We start from the raw sequence: 22,387 nt of genomic DNA, 5'->3' as shown, positions 1-22,387 counted from the left end.
CCAATTCTTATAATTCTTGAGAGTTAAACATTGAGTTTCTTATTTTTTGATGAAAATTTTATGTGGATGGCCACTGTACCACTTGTGAGTAATCTCTATCAAATTACAGTCTAACCTCTCTGTCACGACCCAAAACCAATGGGCCGCGACAGGCACCCAGTACCTTACTTAACCGAGTTCTTATTACATCATTATATACACGTGACAAACGGGCCTAATAGGCCAACAAGATCATTTATAAACTCAAAACATAGGCCGTACAATCTTTCACGTACACGACATATGTCTACAAGCCTCTAAGAGTACATAAATGTCATAAAGGTCGGGACAGGCCCAGCCATACTAATCAGTATACATGTCCTAATCATACTGACCACATAAGCAACTCCGGAGCAAATGGAGCGCGCCAACACCTTCCGTTGAGCTAATAGCCTACTTGGAGGACTCTCAACCTGCTATCAGGACCTGCGGGCATGAAAACGCAGGGTCCCCAGGCAAAAGGGACGTCAGTACAAATAATGTACCGAGTATGTAAGGAATAAAAATCAGTAAACAATAGACATGAGAGAAACATGGAGTAAAAGACTCAACATGTATAAATGTCCTACCATGCATAGGTATATGCGTTCATAACATCATCAAGCATTTGAGGGCATCTCATCATATCATCTCGGCTACTGTGGGCAAATGCTGATTAGGTGGTGGTGCATATGTAACGCTGTAACCTTTTCCCATATAACGCCATCTGGTCATGGGTCAATGTACATGTATAAATGCATGAAATGAATAAGAAATACGTTAATAAGATTTCTCGGAATGTCATAAAAATAATATGCCTTTCGGATAAACTTTATCGAATACGTATTTTTCTGAGACCCATGAACATAAAATATAATAATAATTCACATGGGGAATCAAGAATATAGACACCCCTAGTATTTCTGTGAATAGAGTTATTTATGAAAGTTGCGTATTTTGTTCATTTCATTTGTATTATTTGGATCATGCTAAAAAGAAAGAAGGGATAGTCTTAACATACCTGAACCGATTCTCTTGACAATCCCTTCAACACCGTTGATTACGACAATGCGTAACGAAGTAGCTAGGGAAAAATCTGTATGATGTTCTTGAGAAAGATTGCACCGTATTCTCTTAAAATTGCAAATCTCGTTGTTATTACACAGTATAACTTCGTAGAAAATTCTGTTGAAGCAAAATCACGTTGCAGATTATCTCACTTTGTAAAGGATTCATGTGAAATCTTGTTTAAGAATTCCATCCATACTTAGCAAGCCAATCTATATAATCCCACTTTAAATCCACTTTAAATCTTAGCATTTGTTACTACAGGAAAGGAAATAAATAGAAGCCATACTATTTTTGCCTTCTTGATATTTTTCAACCAAATGAGATAAAGTTACACATCTCTTTAAATGATCGTGTCCTTCAAAGATCAATCTGATAATTGCGTATATAAGATTTTACTTAACTAGCCCTAAAGGAAAATGCCACCACTTTCTTAAGGTCATGAAAAGATGGCAATTTGCTGCCAAATTTTCACGCTCCCACGTGGATGTTTGTCCCCTAGTCATTATCCAAAATTCACACTTAATTATTTTATCTATAGATTTCTAATTAATCTCCCACTAAAATTTATTAATTATTCGATTATCCACATAATTAGGAATTATCTTAAATTACTTAAAATACTATTCACTTTTAACAAATTTTGTACACCTTACTATTATGGTCATATAGTACCTTGTATGGTACTAGTCCATAAATATCGGGTATTTTAGCTCGGGTGGTATTTTATCCCAAAATGTCAAACTTCGACGAAATTCATTTTCTTCCATTTGCTTACCCTCTCTCACCTTCACGAATTTACTCATCACTTGTTTGAAATAGCAAAATGCTTATAATCTCAAAATAATCTCATTCTCGAACTTACGTCGATTAGCTTACGATAAAATTTTAACATACGAAAACGTGGGATGTACCATCTCATTTCCGAGCTTCTATCAATTTACTTATGGCGTACTTTCACGTACGAAAATATGGGGTGTAACACTCTCTATAACATCCTTATTTGTTCTGATATTTTTTTGCTGTAATAGTGAAGTGTTGTTATAAATAACACATATTATAACACAACATAAAAAATCAGTTCTAAAGAAAACTTGATTGTTATAGTGAAACGTTGTTATAGAGGATGACTGTTATAGAGAGATTCGACTGTACTGGTCTCGTGGTATAAAAGAAAGGGAAAAGTAAAATATTAGCAATGAGTCATTATCTCCAATCCGTTATATATCCTTCATTTTCTGCTATAAAACGTCAGAATTTTCTAGTTAATAGTAACATTTTAGTTGTAAGTCTTATTATGCGTTTTCTCAAAAGTGATAAAAACCATGGTTAACTTATTTTTCCATTTAAGTAATATGGACTCGCATGGAAAAGCCAAGTGGAGAAGAAACCTATTTTCTTAGTAGAACAAAAGGCGGAGAGATTTCTGAAACTTCTCACGAGATTAACCATAATTTGCGAAAGAACAACATTGTGACATGTAGCCATATAACCAAAACGAACAACACCTCTTACGTGAAGAAACAAGTTAAGCCCAATGGTGTACTCTTTGCTTGTATAAGTATATATCTACTCTTTTCTAAGCCGCTTTTCCTCATTTCACTCGCTCTTTTCACGAACTTGTACACTTTAAAAAGCAGCTAAACTCTAAGCGAGATCGTCAAAACACAAGTACAATTTCAAGGACAGGGATAGAAAGAGCGAGATGAAGGAAATGAAGGAGATTCAACACAAGACATTGAGAGTGAATGGAATAAACATGCACATAGCTGAAATGGGCCAAGGCCCATTAGTCCTATTCCTTCACGGCTTCCCGGAACTATGGTACTCATGGCGCCACCAAATGCCGTTCATGGCAGCCCACGGCTACCGGGCAGTGGCCCCCGACCTACGCGGGTTCGGGGATACCACTGGAGCACCCAATGATGACTTCACCAAGTTCACCACCCACCATGTTGTTGGTGACATTGTGGAACTTCTTAATATCATTTCCCCTGACCAAGAGAAAGTGTTTGTAGTGGGCCATGATTGGGGAGCTATGATTACTTGGGCTTTGTGTTTGTATAGGCCCGATAAGGTCAAGGCCCTTGTTAACATGAGTGTTCCTTTCACTCCACGAAACCCAATTATTAGGCCCATTGCTCGTCTACGTGCTACTTATGGAGATGAGTACTATATTATCAGATTCCAGGTTTATTTATTTATTTTTCCTCTCTTTCTTCTCTCAATTAATACTCCATCTAAATGAATTGAAGACTCGATTTACTATCGATAGCCAAGTAGATCAACTTTTAAGGTTAAGTCAAACTTGTACTAATTTGTCTTTATGAAATAATGTTACATGGTTAAGAAATAGGATGTATAATAATAATAATACTATAAGTGCGGGAAAATATATATCAAAATTTTGTGAAATTCAAGTTTGTTTGACTATTGAAGAGTAAAAGTAAAACAATAATTTAAGGGTAGATTGCAGCTTATAATAAAGGTAATGATACTGTTAAACAATCCTCATCCCACTAGAGGATTATGTGCAATATACATTTTTTTTTATAATTGAAGTTCAAGTTGAAGGCGGTGAATATTATTGTTTGTATAAATATACAGAGTTCTAAAGTTCGAGTATAAAGCCATAATTCCCTGGCAATATTAACAAAGCTGATGTTAGCGTGACTTAATATTTCTACTTCCATATGGTATGATGGAAATTGCTCTAGCGTTACTAGTTCTCATAGTGTGATGAATTGTTTAATAATTTAAATTATGAAGGAGCCTGGGGAAATAGAAGAAGAATTTGCTCAAATAGGGACCAAGACAGTGTTGGAGAAGCTATTGACTAACCGAAATCCTGAACCACTGATGTTGCCTAAAGGAAAGCCATTTGATCAAAGTCCAGTCAAATTACCCCCTTGGCTGACTGAAAAAGAAGTTGATTACTATGCTACCAAATATGAGCAGACTGGCTTCACTGGTGGATTGAATTATTACAGAGCACTAGATCTGTGAGCTTCTACACTAATCCCTCTTTCATTTTTTTTCCTTCATATAATCACACTACTATATTATAGCTCTGGTCGAAAGACTACTCAACTAATAAATCTTGATTCAAAAGTATAGAGGGTTATGACTAGCTACTTAGCTCAAAATTGATTGTATTCTTGAAATGCAGAAACTGGGAACTGACAGCACCATGGACTGGGGCTAAAGTAAAAGTACCAGTGAAGTTCATAGTGGGAGATTTGGACATAACTTATAATGCAGCAGGAGTCAAGGACTATATACACAAGGGTGGGTTAAAGAAAGATGTACCCTTTCTAGAAGATGTGGTTATCTTGAAAGGAGTAGCTCATTTTCTTCAACAAGAAAAACCTGATGAAGTTAACAAGCACATACATGACTTCTTGCAGGGCTTTTCTTCCTCTGATTAAAGGTTCTGCACTTCGAAATTTCTTTGGAGCTCCATAACAAGTTAGATAAACCAGAAAATGGAATTGTATAAGGCTAAAATAATTCTTGTACCTACTTTATCACTTACCAAATATCATAAAACCTTAAAAAAATTGGTTTCCATTCAGAATTTCCTTTCTTTTCAGCCAGGACTTGAAGGGTAGGAATAGAAAGTAACAATATAGATATTACTTTTGAGTAATATAAACACTAAAGCAAAGACCCTAAACTTGAGAGTTGAGAGTGAAGGAAGAGAGAATCAGAAAACTATATTGTTGATTAAGCCTGATATAATCATGTCCTCTTATACAACTAGCAGCGACGGTACTAATAAACCATAATCAAAATGAACTGAATACTATGTAGTAAAAATTTCTAATGGCAATTACCTAAGAGATTTATCACCTAAAAAAGGGTACAAAGAAGCATTCAACTGAAAAACAAAGTCGAGCATCATGCTATTTCAACTTGTAATTTTTTGGGAAAACATACAAGTAGCTCTAAATGTTTAATGTTAGTGTTTTTATTATTGTACAACATATCCGGGATGTCTTAAAAGGAAAAAGAAAGAATTGTCCACAAAGAAGTGGTTCAAGTATACAACAAAGAAAAAAGAAGCTAACTTTTGGTGAATCATTGTCGTTTTGCTCCTGGGCGTCTTTCAACATCAAAGTGAACATCCAGGAGACCAGTTATGCCGGCATCAATCTTTTGGCCTACCTTAACAGGACCAACTCCTTTGGGAGTCCCTACAGAAAATCAGTAATGGACACATTGAATGAATAACTGTAACAAGAGTTGTATTACTTGAACAAGAACGTTTAAAGTTCTCAATAAACTGGGTGAGTGACACACTTGCTGAAATTTAAAAAAAAAATCACCAGTAGGTGACATACTTGCTGAATTATAGAAAAAAGTAATGAGGGTTACCCAATCGTTTCAGGACAATTTGCAGCATTTTTTTTTAGAATAAGACTAGTGTAAACCGGATGATGTTCCTTCTCTTGTCCAGTGATATACAAGTATTGAGCCTTCATGTAAATTAACAAAAACTGCCAATGGAGGGAAACTAAAAGAGATCCAAGAACGTAGCAGGCCATCAAAAAAATGTTTCACTTTCAAAACCACAAGCATGTAAATCAAGAAAAATTCAAGCACAAAAAGGAAGAACCTTAATGACCTCAGTTTATCATAACAGGCCTAACAATTGCAAAAGTTTACAGGACTTTATAAATAGAAAAAAATGCAATGCAAGTTTCGAAAAGAAAAAATAACTTTCATGAAAGGCCATTTATCAATTGAATAAAGAAGCAGCATGAGTCGTCCTACCAGTTAAAATAACATCTCCCTGAAGAAGAGTCATGATCGAACTTATGTGGCTAATCAAAAATGGGATCTTGAATATCATATCACTTGTCGAGCCTTTTTGCCGAATTTCTCCATCAACCTGCAGAGTAGCAGATGATGATCAGCTGCAATTGTGAAGACCAACATTAAGCAGACGAAAAGAAATATTATTACCTTCAGCCACAATTCTATATCATGGGGATCTGGCACCATTGACTTAGGTAACTGCAGGAAACAAAAGGGAAGATGATTATTAATTATTCTCAAAATGATATATAACACCATCTAACATTAGGGGGAAAACAAAGGGAAAATGAAAACAAACATATGACATTGCCAAACTTCTTACAACTGAGCTGATAGGAGTGAATGTGTCTTGGCCCTTAGCAACAGTCCATGGCAGGCCTGCAGACTGTCAATTTGTATTGGTAAAAATTGGTATTGTCATCCTCAAGAATGACAATGAAGGACCAATAGTAATGATTAAAGACCAACAATAAATAAGACAAATGAGCATGGATATTCGAAATGTATGACGTAAAAGAATTCAAACCTTTGCAGTAGCTTGGATCTCCCTCGCAGTCATATCCAAAGCAAGTGCATAACCTGAAACAAAGAATTTTCAACCAGTGAGTAGAGTCCCCACATATTTATTGGGACAAACAATCTAATGCAGACTCAGAAGAAAGCAGATGGATTTTTTTTTTTTTTTTTGAGAAGGAAAAGAAGAGGGTCTGAAGAAAGCAGATGGATGAGTATGTTTAAATTTAGAAACAGAAAGAAGGGGAAAAAATCCCGCAAATAAATCAACCTGGTTTTGTTGTTCCACTGCTTCCGTTTTTAAACAAATAGAGGGCATCCCATGAATCGATGGGCATATCTTAACAAGTTCGTTGAATAACTCTAATCAATTTCCAGCAAAAATAGATAAAAATTGAAAAGACAAGTGAGCCTTGGCCAGATAGACACCCAGTATTCACCTAAGCGAAGGAACAACAGCGTAGCACTGTTCAGGTAGAATCCAACAACAACCCAGTGGAATCCCACAAGTGGGATCTAGGGAGGGTAGTGTATACGCAGACCTTACCCCTACTCCGGAGGAGTCGAGAGGCTGTTTTCGATATACCCTCGGCTTAAATATATTGCCCAAGAGGTGGTTGTGTTGACCAGTAGCCACACAGCTTAGCGGATGTTAGCAACAATTGCAAAGTGTCTTGGCAAGCCTCAACTTGATTTTGTGCTCAAATAGAGATAAACTGTCAAAAAAGCAGCCAATGCAAGTGCGCTGCAACTTTCTATGGCGTGGGGTGGAATGTGAAAAATATTCCAACACAACAGGAACAAGGAAAAAGAAGAAAGCAAACGAAATTGAATCCAGATAAGTTACTTCTAATCGATTAAGTTAGGCATGGGGACCCCCGGATCCCCATAGTCTTTCATGATAACTAATCAAGTTGATGGGTTCGCTCAGCAGGGGTTATGCCGTCGAGTGCGGTCACATAACCCTCCACAAAAAAAATAGCCTTCTTGGGTCTTCAGCCAAGAGAAACAAGGCTTAGGTAAGGAGGTTGACGGTAATGCACTTTTACATTATAACATTAACATTAGTAGATTTATGATAAGAGGTTTTAACTGGTTCACTGTGGCCTTTCACCAATACTGAGGTGGCAAGAGACAAAATGGAGACTACTACAAGGAAGAGGAAATCTCACGAGACAAAATGGAGACTACTACTACAAGGAAGAGGAATTCTTTTTTTCTCCCTTTTTTCTCTACCTCTTTAGAACCTCTCTATACACACAATATCAGGAGTGCCTACTGTGCTGTAAGGTTCACTGCTCGAATATCTTCTATTTATCGTCTTAAACCAGTGAACAGTGCAAAACTACTCTGAGGCCTGAGCCATGCAATTGATGGGTCAGAGGGCGAAACACATTATCTGAGAACCAGTTTTATCTTAAGGATTGGAATATTTATGCCGAAAAAATCTATCAGTGGAAGAAAAACACATCATTCCACAACACCAATTCAGTTCACTGCTTCTCAAGTCTTTTGCTATAATATAAATTAAGATGCACGTCAAAAAGAGCTCATAGCAGTAACTTTCTCCAATATGTGGTGCTTTAGTAGCTTAGAGAATAGAGACCATGCAATGTACAAAACGAGAATCACGATAGAAGATCAACTTCATATTGTAACCTAAAGAACAGCATTGGCTGTCAAAAACTGCAGCACAGATCAACAAACTATACAGGGTCTTTCTTTTTTCAATCGACTAAAATAACAATCACACATGCATTTTATGAAACAAGATTAGAGAAATATGGAATTCAACTCAAAGTTATCAACTTTAGGAATCAAAACACAAAATCGAGCATACAAGTTTTGCCAATTGTTGATAGAATACCTCCAACATAGTCCATAGCAGTGGCTTCAGGTACATCCCTAGCTCTTTGGCTTATGACAACTGCCAACTCCACCTCGTGATCCAGTGATTCCAATGGATGAGGAACTTCGATTGTCCCTCCGTTCATCAGATACGAGGATGTGGGCTTCATAAACAACACTGGCTCCTTCAAAAGTTAAATCACAATTACACATAGATAAACCTAGTACGATGATCGATTGCGCTCAATCAGCTTCGAGAAAAGCATCAATCACAGATCAGAGTTCACACACACACACACACATAGAGAGAGAGAGACCTTAGGTACGGCGTTACCGAGTTCTTTGGCGTGAGCGGCGTAGTTACGACCGACGGCGATGATTTTACTGCCGATGGTGAGAAGATTTTCATGTGCCGCCGTCGTGGCGGTTGCCATGTTCCTCGATGCAAATGATTTTCCGATTGCTCTAGCAGCGCCACCGCACACTAGGTTTCGAGTCGCATACATTGTAAATATATGAGTGTGTCAGTGTGTGTGTGTGTGTGTCTCAAAAGGCAGCTGCCAATTCTGCCCGAAATGGAAAGAGAGACCAACAGTGTCGTGATGATTAAGAGAATTTCTCCTTTGCTTCATCTTCTTTTCCTTTTTCTTTTAATTATACAAAATTTGGTTTCGTGGAACTGTCCTTAAAGCGCTATGTACGACTGTTAAAGCATACGTGCTTTTAGAGAAGAAAAACTCTCTGTGTGAGAGAATTTAGTCCCTTATGTTTGAGGTAATTCAGGGTAACTCATTAAAACATTTGATTCTTCGAGAATTCGAGTTCTTTTTTCCTTTTATTAGACCTACTCTAAAAATAAGGTCTAATTTTTGACAGTTTTGACTAAAAACTCAGTGAGAATTCAGCGGTAACTCATTAAAAATTTTGATTCTTATTTCTTCTTCATCCAAAAAAGGAAAAAAACTATACTAATTAAAAGATCTCTTTCAAATGGTTTCTCATAATTAAAAAATGGTAATAAAATACGAATTGCTATAACAATAATAATTATTTAACAAACTCAAAGTTTTTATTTATCATGTTGTTTTCTGGTCAGTTTGTTTGCTCGTCTTAGTAATGTTTTCTCTTGTTTCACTGCTAATCCAAACTAATTAAACTCTTGTTTCTTTAGTGTACTTCCTCCAATTGAATTTAAGGCAAACGCCTATGAAAGATTGATAAAATTCAAGAAGAGGTAGTTTGAATTTATCCATAGTAAATGGTATTTTTGATTAATGAATATCAGCTTGCTCTCCAATCCCTACAAAATATGCTCCTTTCCTCATTTCATGTTCAATCTGTCAATATACAAGTAACTAGCTTCATTTCCTGCAAAATATTAGTATTAACAAGGCTGATTATACGAAGTATCTACTGTTATAATAATATAGAAGTCGAAGTAGTCTTTCAAAGAAGAGCTTTATCATCTTAATAAACTTCAGTCTCTTCCAGTTGGGCTGAAAGTTGTTTATCTTTTGCAGAAAGTGCAGAATTTATCCCAGAAGGAGAAATCATTTCAAGCTGATCGCTTGAAGACTTGGTAGAAATATCGGTAGATTTAGGAGAGCTTCCAATTCCAAGCTGTAGGCATGACCTGTATGTAGTTTGCATCACTAAATTTTTCACGACGTAGAAAGAGAGGGCATAAGAACAATGCTACTTCAAAACAAATAGCTTTCAGGTACAAGAGACACGGCTGAAATAAACTTCCTGCATATTTGAAATGCAACTAACTAGTTTGCTTTTGCTGAGAAACAACTCTGCACCGGTAGCATGTGTTACAGCACACCGAGACCTATATTTTTCTTGTTTGCTACAATGTATCCTCTATCATCCTTCTTACCACAATAAAAAATATTCCTACAACTCAGAAAGCCTCAGTTTTTGTGAGCACTATCAGTGTTGAACTTGTTTACAAGTGACAAGATTCAAAACTTTCTAAAGTTTACAAAATGGTGTGGTACCTTTCCATGTTCAGAAAGGATCTTAACTTCTGATTTCAGTTTTTCAAAAAATTCAAATTAGAGCCATTTCATTACTATAAACCTACCGCGGATGGAACTTGGAGAGCTGGAGATCAGACAAGAAGGAATTTGAACAGCATCCTCTGAATCCAGTCATCTTATCAGATAAATCCTCGGTTAACTGTACAGTACACAAAAGAACATATCATAAAAGATTTTACTCGAGTACTACCCATTGAGTTGAGTATGGTATGCATCTAAAAGAACAATAGAGGTGTCGCATTGAGAAAAAACATCAATCCAAGAGGCCAGGAAAAGATAAAATTCTGGCAAGTAGAGAACACATATCTTGATTTAATCCACACTTACAGTTCCTTCTTGGGAATTCTGGACCTTGGAGAGCTCAAAATCCTGGGGTGCGTGCCTCTTCTTTTCATTAAAGAGAACAAATGCACATTTGCATATGAAGAATAGAAGTATCACACCAAGAGCGAGCACCAGAATGAATTCAGTAATAATTGCTGATCCAAAAGCTGCAAGTCAGATGCAGCATTATTATCACCATAATAACTAATACCGTAATACATCTGTCAATGCTTCACTTATTCCAAAATGAAAATTCAGAAAATTTGCATTGATTCTATGATAATTCTATGCTTCACTTATAGAATCAATGCAATCTTCAAAAAGTTATCATGCATCTCCCTTTCCACGAAGTGCAGTTTGAATGAGCCAATAAATAAATATATATATAGAGCAATTTCTTTGATAGTCGCATTTGAGGCCTGTAACTGCATACTTTAACATTTCAAAAATTAGCTGAGATCTGCAGGAGCTAGAAAAAGCACCATTTCCAGCTAGGGATTTTATAAAAAGCAGGGCAACTGGAACAAAAAAAATTTGAAGTATTTGGCATGTGAAAATGGGGTTTGTCATTAGGTAAGGGCCTGATGCATGAAGCATTCTGCATTTACATAGGGTCCGGGGAAGGGCTGCACCCAAGGGGGTGTGATGTAGGCAGCCTACCCTGATGCAAGCATCAGTGGCTGATTTCATCGAACCCCTGACCTACAGGTCACTCAGATTTGTCATTAGGTAAGATAAAAATTTAAAAAGTGGGACCTGTGGCATTAGGCATGCACCATTAAGTTAGGAAAAAGAATACGAAGAAAGAAGTTTGAATCAACAAATCTTGCACATTTCTGATGCATCTTACCATGTGCAAATAATGAACTCAGAGGCCTTTCTCTCATGAGACTGACAGAAGCCTCAACAATATGAGGCATTGACATCATTCCAGTGCAGTCTGGGTAGCACCCATAGTTCCCCATATCATTCACTGTCACAGTAAGAATAGCATGATGTTTATCACCCTGCAAAGAAACTCACATAGTTATGCAGACAAAACATGAAAAGGAAACAGGATAAATAGGAAGCAAAAAATGATTCAGCGAATTCTGCAATACAATGAAGCAGTGCAGAAACACGTCCATTTGCGAATATATTCTAACATCACCAAGGACTATTTTCAACAGATGTCAGTAAGCACCAATATAAATTTCAAATTATGCTTATAAGACCTTAGTATTTTTCATAAAATCTTTTAAAGCCAGCAAAGAATTCACGACAGATGGGAAAAAAGAGTAAATGTGCCATAAAGACTGTATTGCAGTTTGACTCTCAGATCACTCCCGATCCATTGTGGCACTGTCTGTGCCATTGTCTTTTCCACTTCTCAAGTATTGCTATATATACACCATTAGTTAACCTCCTGATTCCCTGTATTTAATTGGTGTAGCGATAGAAGAAAAAAAACAAATGAACTGGAAGGCCAAAAGATAAATTATGAGTGAAGTGAAAGAAAACATTCTTGCTCGAATTATTCTTGTTTTTCACATCTTCCAATATTGTTTCTTGATCTTTTTTTCTGTTCTCCAGCTTATCGATAAGTTGGTATTTGCTAACTTATTCATATCTTTCTCTGGAGTCTTAGGTATTTTAAGTAAGATTTAATAGCCTTAACTAACTTAATTTGGTTGATTTCAGATGTTTGAGCTTAAATGAAATAGTTGACGAAGGATTGGATCAAAAAGGATGAAAAGAGATGGAATTTGGAGCAAAATATTGAAGAGTGGAGAACAATGGCTCCACGAAGGTCAATCGTGGAGCCAAAACTAGGGGTGCAAAAGTGTATGAAAAATGGCTTAGGTCAGGAAAATTTGGAGCAAAGTCTGCCCAACTCCACGATCTTGAACGTCTCCACGAACTACTCCACGATCTTGAAGGGCATCTGGAGCAAAGAATTATGCAAAGTTCTGCCCAGCTCCACGATCTGAGTTATGGAGCCATTTCAGCCCACGAACCAAGCCACGAATATCAGCATCTCCACGAACAAAGCTATGAGGACACCTAAAGCAGCCAAACGTGGAGATGATCATCAATCGGCTCCGCGATTGGACGCCATAGGGGCACTTTTGCCAGATATTGCAAACAATTATAAATAGCAATCTAGGTCATTTTTAGTGTATCTTTGATCCCTTTGAATGTGGCAGAGCAGCTTTTGGAGTTTCCCTTAAGAGTTGTTTACTTCGAAAATACGAGTAACAATTAAATTTGATTTGGAGCGTGATTAGATTCAATACAAAATTAATAATCAAGAAATATGAAGTAGAAGTGAAAGAAATAAGTGAATCAAACCAATATAACTCTGCAGCAGTGAACTCGAGCTTAGTAACCTCGAGGTGGGTTTAGAGCAGTAAGAACAATTAAGCAAGAAAAGTAAAGTAAGAGCAGTAGAGCTAAAGGATAATTCTGATGAACACTAGGCAAAAAGTAGAGAGTATATTCTTTGCTCAATGATTAGATGATGCTACAAATGATTGGGGTCCCCTTTATATAATAGGGGAATCCTTATATTTGTATTTATAGTAAGGAATATTCTTAGTACAGTTGTCTAACCGCCTGGTACGGAATAGTACAATCCTATTCCGGGATTTGTGCTGTGATCTTGGGGACGTGGCAGGAATCTAGCCCATTCTGTTACAAGTCCATAATGGTACTATTCCAGGATCGAGCATACTCGACCTCAGTATGTATCATACTCTGTCTTCGAACTCGGGTCTGGTCACTCGGGCTCGAACTCGACCTTGTCTGAACTCGGACTTTGGGCGACCTTTCAAGCATATAGATCGAAGGCATACGATCTCAACCGTATACAGATAGTCCCCGTGTTTCTTAGAGTAAAATGATAAGAAACGATTTGAACCTCGTTTTTCCGGAGTCTTTAGTGATGACGTCATTTCCGTGACGTATGCGCTCGAAGTGACTGAAACGTCCCGTCGGTTCGCTTCCCAAAAATATTAAATGTACACCAGTGCTGGTCGGCCATCAGCGCCGCCGAACCGTCGTCACCTCTCTATAAATATGGGGCTACTTCTTCAAACGATGGACTTTACTCTTTCATCACTTTCGCTCTGATTCTTCTTCATTTCTTTCCCTAATCATCTGCTTCCACCGTCCCTTTGAGCGCCGGAAAACGCCAAGTCCCCTTAAACACCACTTTTTTGCTACAGTCTGTATTCTTCAGCTTAAAATCATGGCTGAAACTTCCAAAACGGTCCCCAAAAAAGATAAAGCGTCGTCTTCTTCTGCCTCCCAGTCGGCCAAACCGGTGGTGCCGCCGACTCTTGAAAAAATCACTCCCGGCCCTTACGTAATTAAGAAGGACTTCAGTATTGAAAATTCCCCTGATGTTCCGGACCGATGCGAGCATGCATCTCGATATCTTAGTTTGATATCGGAGAAGAACCTCGAAGCAATGAAGAGGGACTGCGGCTGGGGAGACGAGGTCCTGATTCAGATCCTGAGCCCCGAGGAAAGCATTACTATCCACGTGGAGGGGTTTTTAAGTGTTTACACTTACCCCTTCACACTGGGTCCCCTTGATCCGGTGGTGATCGACTTCTGCAAAACATACAAGATTACCCTCGGCCAGATTCACCCTTCCTTTTAGCGCATTGTGATCATGCTGCGCTATTTTTCCGAGAAGGCCGAGGGGTTGGAATTCACCCTCAACCACCCGATTCGATTGTATCGGCCCCAGCTGTTTCGAGGGCTTATCAAGCTGCAACATCGAACAACGAAAGCCTTCTTTGCCAGTAATGACGAAGCCAAAGATCGAGGCTGGATGAGCCGGTTCGTCAAAGTAAGGACTTCGAATGTCATCCCCAGGGATAAAATGCCGTTCCCGGAGAGATGGAACTTTAGTCGTAAGTGGAGTTCTTCTTCCTAATATTTATTCATATTCAGCTTTTATGTCCACAATGCCTTCACCCTTTCTGTAGCCACTACCTGGGAACGGCATTTTATCCTTCACTATCCTTCTAATTCACAAACTATTAACCAATTCAAAAATGGCACTGAAAGAGTGTCAAGGGCAATCAAAAGTAATCTCAGATGGCATTGCAACATCAGAACTAATCTTAACGCTCTACCTCCGTCTACTGAATACCTGCTGTCTTATGAAAAGGATAGTAAGTTTATGATCTGATTAGATGCTATATACATAGTTGTTGCACCTATTATAGTCTAGGTGCTGTCCAAAAGCCAGGAGCAGCTACTTGGCTGGACTGGGAGGATACTATCAGATTATCAGGGAATAATCTGTCAATAATACAGCAAAGGGTATAAGCCCAAAACTAGAAAAAAATGATACTAGTATTAATTTAGTATCTCTAGAACACACCTGATATAGCAATTGCTCCAACACACCGTTGCAGTCTTCTAGTCTACCCCGAAATCTAATGCCTTTGGCTTTAACCATAAAATGTTCTGAGATGGTTACAAATGTCTGAAGAGGCTGCCACTGATAGCTGGTTTTCAGTTTTAATTCAGTCGTGCTAACTAGATCAGCAGGAAGATTTGTTGAAAGGAATCCAGAACTGACTTCCATGGAGAACATAACCAAGAAACGAGACTTATTCCCTGAAAATAAATTTAACTATCAACAGTTTAATAATTTTTAAGTGGCACTCAACTACGTTTCAAATGTAAAAATATTATATCCCTCTCCCATATCCCAAAAGCATCAGCTTTTGTAAATGACAGAGGACTTGCATAATAGAATCTAGTTTCAGCAGAGCTACCAGAAAAGTGAAGAGGCAAAAGCCACAGCTGCCAGATATGGGAGGTTACTGTCCAGAAAGGAGGTAGCCTTTTTTTTCAATAGTACGTGAAATGAAATTTTTGATCAAAGCCTCACCATTTTGATTAAATAAACTACAAATCACTTGGCGATATCCAATATTCTTACATAAAACTCAGCAGTGCAGAATTAGCATCCTTCACTATCCTTTTAATTCACAAACTATTAACCAATTCAAAAATGGCACTGAATATCTCCTATTCTAGTATTAGCCATGTATTGCACTCCCATTGGATTGAATGGTTTAAACTAACGTACCAGGATAATGCAGTAGATCTGGATCTCCAACAAAAACAGCAGACTTATCCCTCTCTCCGGTAAAAATAAGTTCTTCTTCACTCCCTTGATCCAAAATAACAAAAGGAGGGAGATTAATGAATGGAGGATCATTGATAGGGTCCACCAATATCGGAATATCTAACTTGTTCTTCCCATTTTTGTTCATGGTAGAGACTTGAATTGTATCAGTTCCGTAAAAGTTCTCATTTCTGATTCAAAGAAAGACATGAGACTTGTTAACACAACATGCTTAACCCTATTGAAAAGTTATTAGTCATTCTCCGCATTTTACTAGATGTCTGCATTCATGTCAACGAGAGAGGGCAGGTCCCCTTTTTTTCCAATTCTGGGGAGGAGGTGTCTACAATAGAAAGCCTAGTTTAACGTGTAAATACATTTAAAAGACAACGACCATGAAATAAGAGGAAATTAGGTAGTTCTGTTCGAACAAGAAAGGAAGAGGAAGAGCTGATAAATGTTGATACAATCAAACAGTTCATTATGATTGTCAAAAGTTATTGGTCCCTGTTACAGAGACTTCTCGCAATTCTGAAGGACAAACAGATAGCCGTCTATTCAAAATGTGCAATCTAAGTTAGTCTGACAGTACAAGAAAAGCAGGTAGAAGTATCCTCCTCCTGATAGTGTAAGGAAGAGAACTTTTGCCAAGTTCATCTGGAAGCGATTGACTTTCAACCTGTTTTGAATACTGATAGAGCAAGAATAGTCTACCTGCATAGCTCTATCAATAACTGGTGCATTATAATGAAAAACTAGCACAATATAATTGACAGTCTCTCAAAAGTCATTCTCAAAGTAGCACTTTGTAAATAAAATCCCCAAACACATACTTCTATTTTCACCTACCATGTTGCTTTAGTAGTGAGAAGTGCTTCTATTTTTCCTTTCGAAAAACAAACATCATTTTTACTAGAATAGGATTTACCATCTAATATGCTCATTCAGTTAATTCCTAAACTGGATATTATTTTTCTCATCCATCATTCTACTGGATTTTACATGTAGTTCCAATATCTTCTACAAAGAGCCTACTGTGCAATCTTTGGAACTTTTGGAGAAGTTAATGTTCATAGGAATTAATACTGTTCCAGCAGATTTTTTTAGCGTAAACAAATGTAAATAACTAAAATGAGTAATGCATAAACAAGTATGAGGTAACGAGGAGTGACTACTACCTAGAATAGAGAAGGGTTATGTGAGAGTGGGTGGCCTAAGTGTTGGGGGAACAGTGAAAAAAGAATGAAGTGCTATACATTACATACTTTAGTTCTTTTTCTCTTTGATTGACCTGGTCGGTGATCAGACGTGTTATTTTAGGATTGTTTCGAAAGAAGACTTAATTTGGGAATAATTTTTTGAAATGGAGTTAGTTTGGCATAAGCCCCACTCGCAAAAGCTACAGATAGACACGGATGACTTTCCGATTATCCAGAAAAGGACACATTTTTAGAAGCAAATAAAAACCATCTTACTAGCTTCCAAAGAGAAACAGATTCAGCAGATAAGTAAATGGTAAGAATTTATGTGCAGATAGCCATACCCAAAGTACTGTACCGACTGAATGGCAAAATTGATTTCTCCTAGAGAACCTGTTAAAGTTAATTCAGTAGTCTCCCCAACCTCGTTGGATATAGTAGCAATACTCCAGGTTGGCTGCCAAAATTGCATTAACATAGGAGACAGAAAAACAGTCCCAGACTCTGCACTAAGAGTAATGCTGATATTCTCAGTTGGATCTGAATAGATAATCTCTAGTCCAGAGAAACCACTGCAAAGTTAGCAGACCAGATTAAAAACGCTTAGACACCAAAGCAACACAAAATCATAACTAGAAGTTTACCCGAATCTCGGACTAATTACATCTTCAGTTGCCAGCAATTGACTTGGAACAGAAACAAACTGAGGAGGGATGCTTAGGACAGATATATCCACAACACCAGATGCAATGTTCCTATTTACATCACATATTGTATAAGAGAAAGAATCCTTCCCATAGAATCCTTTGAAGGGTGTATATCTGAAGAGATGCCTATACTGAAGAGTTGATCCATGACCTGGCTGTGCATAGAAATTTTCTTGAAGTAACTTTTCACCAAGGCAAAGGAAAAAGAAAAAGATAATAAAATATATAGCCTAACTCTCTGTGCTAGGAAAAGAACGTGATCGGCTGCATTTCAATTTGCATAAAGAATAAAAGGCTAGATGGACTATTTGATATCCTATGTAAGAGAACAAGTCTAAACACATATCTGTACGCCTACTGTATTCATAGTAGACAATAACCATCAAGTTTCTCTTGTCTCTAACTTTTAGTTACAAAACAAAAAGTATAAATTCTTTTCATTTGTTAGTCGCAGTAGTCCAAATACTACCTTTGAAAACTCAAAAATTGTAATGTTATGGCCAGCAAAATAGTCATTTTCCAGAGCGTCAAAAGCAATTGAATCATCCTCCCAGACCCAGACTGAATCATTCTGTACTCTAGGAAAATACTCACCTAAAAGGCAAAAGAAATCCTTAGGTCAGATGAATGCACAGGAAATGTCAGGTCATGAAAAGCAAGTAAATTACCATTTCAATGACCATGTAGTTGAACTGTTGAAGTATTAAAGTAGCAATTCTGCATTATAACATGTTTTATTTTACTTTACCCTGAAAGAATTTCATTTTAAGTTTCAAAGAAAAGAACTCACTAGTGTATACATTCACACCAAAGGGGCATGGCAAGAAACGTATTCCATCAAACGAGGCACACAACTCATAGGTGCCAACATCTTTTGCCATGTAGCTGCCATTATACGTGCCATCCTTATTGTCAATAAAAGTCCATGTTGAAAAACCTGATCTGTTAACTGAACCGATCTCCAAGTTCAACTTTGACTGTTGTAAGAGGACTGGATTAGAATATGAATCCATGAGTCGTACTGTGATTTCATTCTTTGTCAGCTTCGGTACTTTTGGACTGAATTTCACAGGTCCAGAAAGAGATATATTAACTTTGCCTGCACCAAAGCAATGAAACAGCAGAGAAACTTGAGAATCAGATGATCCATGCAACACCATCGTCAACGAAGTTAGACAAGTTAATGTACGGTATACACAAATTAATGTTCGGCTGGATGGATATTGTGTTGCGAAATATGGATTTTCTCAAAGAATTCAAAAGCTGTAAAGTTGGGACTATTTCTAGCCAAAAGGAAAAAAGATTCTGATATAAGCAACATCTCTTCGTATTAACAAGAACGCGCTTCTTTACTTGTTTAACTTCCACAACAAATTAGCTATTTCATGAATATGCATACAGATTAAGAGCATAAACATGTACCTGGACTTACTGCCTTTTTGAATGGGTGACCACCATTTAATGGAATATTTCCACAAAATACACGAATTTCATAGATTCCACTCCTCTCTGGTATATAATTAACATCAAAGGCACTAAACTTCATGTTTCTTGGCTGCGCCCAAAGATAATATCAATTCCATCTATTCTAAAGCCTAAAGTAAAGGAAACTACTAAGAATTCTTACATCAAGGTTTGTATCAGCCAGTGGAGTAACAGCAAGTTCCACATCATTATGTGCACCGCAGTTCAAATCCATACCACATAAAGTTCCTATTATAGAGGCAAACAATAAAATAAAAAAATGTCAAGTAAGCGTATCATATTTACCAAAAAATGAATTCTTAGTTTTTTACCATTGACCATCTTCATTGGATGTATGGTTGCTGGTGCATGATAGGAATCAAATTCATTCAGGATTTGTACTTGTAGGCTTTCTAACTCAACAAGTGAAGGATATAGATAAGCATCCTTCAAGAAGACAGAGAACCTTGCAGCTTCACCAGCAACAGAGTCATTTAGACCCGATCCATTAACAATACTATTCATTCCATCACAATAACCTATAAATTTGAAATTGTAGATCAGAAGCTAAGTACTGGAAATGTACTAACTCTGATGCGTAGCTTCATATGCTGAAGGAATATCAAGATGGCAATGTATCAGAAGGTAACTAGAACGCCACAAGCTACTTATTGCATTAACAAGAAGTTACAAGTTCAATCTGGTAAGCTGGAAGAGATAGGAAACTTTTCCCATTTCAAAGTATTCTTACCCTAATTTGAGAATTATTCTCAAGTTTACCTGCTAGCAGAACCTCCGACGTGATTTCTTTTCAGAGAGAAGCTTCTTTGAGTCTAAAATCTAATCATACGTGAGCTGCTAAAGCGCTAACCATGTGACACAGAAGCAAGCAACTGAAAGAAATAGCTCCACAGATACTTAGCTAAACACAATAAAAAGAATGCATACAGAAACCAACAATTCAGAGCAACTTGCTGATATGTGAGAGACAAAATCAGCGTAAAGGACAAATACCAAGAAATGTAAGCGGCAGCAAATGTAATTATCCTAAATCACCTATATACACTGTAAAATGGAACGGCATAGTTGAGATGGAATTATTCATCTCTTTATGATATATCATAAGCTTGAAGTCCCCTGGTTCCGTGAGGCTGAAGGAAAACAACTGAATACCCAGGCCAACCTGCCTGAATTGCAGATCTGTCACAGGAATAATCAAATTCGTTTCATTTTCAATAACTTCAACATCAAATTCATACGCCCCTGGAACAAGATTTCCATATTGATCACGCTGGTGAATAAAACCTTCCATCAGAGAAACTATTTGGAAATACTTTGTTTCAATTTCCCACTGCAACAAACATTTTGTAACATCCAGAGATCCTGCAAGTTGAACCTAGGATTTGGTCATTCTCCAAGAGAAACATACACTAGAGCAAAGGACAACAAAAGTATCCACCAAAAACATGTAAAATATAGAGTGAAATAAGTTTTTGTTAGCATGACTAAGATTTAAAATCTAACCAAAGAAAAAAGAAGAAGAATCACTTATAACTTTAACAATGTGCCAGCATTCTCTGATAAGATGAGAAATTTCAAATAGACCTTGAATAGGATGGAGATGAGCTTCAGGTCATATTAGTTTTAACCAGATGATCAGTATGGACTTTCTCCAAGATTGTTGCCAGAACTATAGAAAAAATAGTATTAGCCTTAAGCTTACATGAATCACCTGGGTACACTATGAACATTAGAGGACAGCCCCTCAATGTTTGGTTGTCTCCTTCTACATGAAGTAAAAGATTTCCAGCTGCAGCTACAACAAACTCTATTTCGAGATAACCAGTTATATCCCATCCTTTATTGGTGAAATTGAGCATAGTTGCGATGGAACCATTGAAAGTTGATATAGACAATGTAAAATTGTAATAATTTAGCCCTTCACTTGCTGAAGAGATATTATTCCCAAATGCATCTTTAGGAAGAACCATAACTGAAGCTTTCGTCCCTGCGACAAACTCACTCACTCCATTCTTCCATGACACTACGCTTGCAGATGGATAGATGTTACCTTCATATATACAACATAATTAGGTAAGGAACATATGATTGAAATCTGCTGACTTTAACAGAAAATTTACAGCGCTTGGCTTAGACATATTTGTCATTAACTTCATTAGACCAATATGCAAGTGAAGCATATCAAATTAATCCAACAAAGAAAAACTGCTCTACCGGATGCTTATACACACCACCACCAACAACAACAACAACAACAACAATATCTAATCCTGAGTCCCAAAAAATTTTGGGTCGGTTATAAAATCCTCACTGACCATGTTACTCATATAAACTTATCTCAGGCCAATAATATACAAAATAAAAATAAAAAGTACTAGAAGTTCTTTATATTTTCTACTGACATACAAATCTCCTAAAGGCTAAACAACTCGTATAAAAACATAGGACGTAAAGTAAAAGTGCTTATACACACCAATAGAGGATATGTCTAATTAACCGAATTTATGTAATATAGTCAACAATGATATTTCAATAACAGGAATTAGTGAAAAATGGAACCTGGGTTGGCTTGAAAATGAAGGGAAGAATCAAAGACATTGAAGTGATCATCAGTAATCAGCACATTGAACAACCCAGTCATAATAGGAACGAAAGAAATCCTCCAATCCCCAAAATTCCAGCCAAAATTAGACGAAACCCCAGAAACGTAAGAGCTGTTTCCCGTCTTATCATTAACACTGATGTTGGGATTGAAAGAGTGCTTGAATTTGGCAGGATCAAAATTTCCAATAACTTTGACCATTATGGTTGCCACAGCCCCAGCCACAAATGTATCATTGTTGTCCACCCAACTAAATGCAAAACTCGGAACTGCTGCTACATCTTCTGCCAAATGAAAAAAAAAAAAAAACTCAGACGAGTGTGAAATTACTTATATAAACAGTTGAATTTTGTCATTGAGGAGTATGAATTACCTGATAATGAGAGTTGATGAGTAAAAGGGGGAAAAAGAGAGATGAAGAACACTAAAAAGATGGTGTAGAGGAGAAATTGGTTCGCCATGGATGAAACTGAACTGATTAGAAAGAGAGCGGGAGAATTTTGAACGGGTTACAGGAGAAGTTGGTTTTCTTATACATGAATGCTTCGTGCGGTGTGGGTAGTTTCTTTCTAGGAAATTTGCACTTTTGTTCCTAAAATACTGACAAATTAACCATTGAAATG

At 37.2% G+C, this 22,387-nt stretch overlaps 3 protein-coding genes across 6 annotated transcripts; 1 reads left to right on the top strand and 2 right to left on the bottom strand.

Annotated features, from left to right (window-relative positions):
- The first annotated feature begins 2,791 nt into the window (after positions 1-2,791).
- On the top strand, positions 2,792-4,534 carry LOC109217841 (bifunctional epoxide hydrolase 2-like). Its single transcript, XM_019382119.1, has 3 exons — positions 2,792-3,277; positions 3,856-4,088; positions 4,256-4,534. Exons 1-3 carry the CDS (start codon positions 2,792-2,794, stop codon positions 4,512-4,514), a joined length of 978 nt encoding a protein of 325 aa, XP_019237664.1. The 3' UTR covers positions 4,515-4,534.
- A 427-nt stretch (positions 4,535-4,961) lies between these two features.
- LOC109217844 (acylpyruvase FAHD1, mitochondrial) lies at positions 4,962-8,906 on the bottom strand. 2 transcript variants are annotated; one of them, XM_019382124.1, is made up of 7 exons: positions 8,586-8,906; positions 8,288-8,453; positions 6,434-6,486; positions 6,206-6,292; positions 6,055-6,105; positions 5,863-5,980; positions 4,962-5,282 (listed from the first exon to the last, which is right to left on the bottom strand). In XM_019382124.1, the coding sequence occupies exons 1-7, from the start codon at positions 8,772-8,774 to the stop codon at positions 5,167-5,169; spliced, it is 780 nt and encodes a 259-aa protein (XP_019237669.1). In that variant the 5' UTR covers positions 8,775-8,906; the 3' UTR covers positions 4,962-5,166. The 2 variants fall into 2 exon arrangements, with proteins under 2 accessions (XP_019237669.1, XP_019237670.1); XM_019382125.1 differs by having other exon boundaries at positions 6,230-6,292; positions 8,586-8,905.
- A 663-nt stretch (positions 8,907-9,569) lies between these two features.
- Positions 9,570-22,347, bottom strand: LOC109217843 (protein GAMETE EXPRESSED 2). Of its 3 annotated transcripts, none has more exons than XM_019382121.1 (17): positions 22,138-22,347; positions 21,722-22,048; positions 20,874-21,212; positions 20,198-20,524; positions 19,474-19,680; positions 19,305-19,390; positions 19,100-19,232; positions 18,468-18,776; positions 18,147-18,271; positions 17,615-17,832; positions 17,315-17,542; positions 15,733-15,962; positions 15,016-15,254; positions 11,488-11,644; positions 10,641-10,804; positions 10,358-10,452; positions 9,570-9,901 (listed from the first exon to the last, which is right to left on the bottom strand). In XM_019382121.1, the coding sequence occupies exons 1-17, from the start codon at positions 22,223-22,225 to the stop codon at positions 9,736-9,738; spliced, it is 3,438 nt and encodes a 1,145-aa protein (XP_019237666.1). In that variant the 5' UTR covers positions 22,226-22,347; the 3' UTR covers positions 9,570-9,735. The 3 variants fall into 3 exon arrangements, with proteins under 3 accessions (XP_019237666.1, XP_019237667.1, XP_019237668.1); XM_019382122.1 differs by having other exon boundaries at positions 21,722-22,045; XM_019382123.1 differs by lacking the exons at positions 21,722-22,048; positions 22,138-22,347 and having other exon boundaries at positions 20,865-20,952.
- Between the last annotated feature and the right edge of the window lie 40 nt (positions 22,348-22,387).

The sequence above is a fragment of the Nicotiana attenuata genome, unplaced genomic scaffold, assembly GCF_001879085.1.
Source record: "Nicotiana attenuata strain UT unplaced genomic scaffold, NIATTr2, whole genome shotgun sequence".
In the NCBI taxonomy this organism is placed as follows: domain Eukaryota; kingdom Viridiplantae; phylum Streptophyta; class Magnoliopsida; order Solanales; family Solanaceae; genus Nicotiana; species Nicotiana attenuata.
Note: the sequence above shows the minus strand (reverse complement) of the source record. Positions and strands in the feature narration are given on the sequence as shown.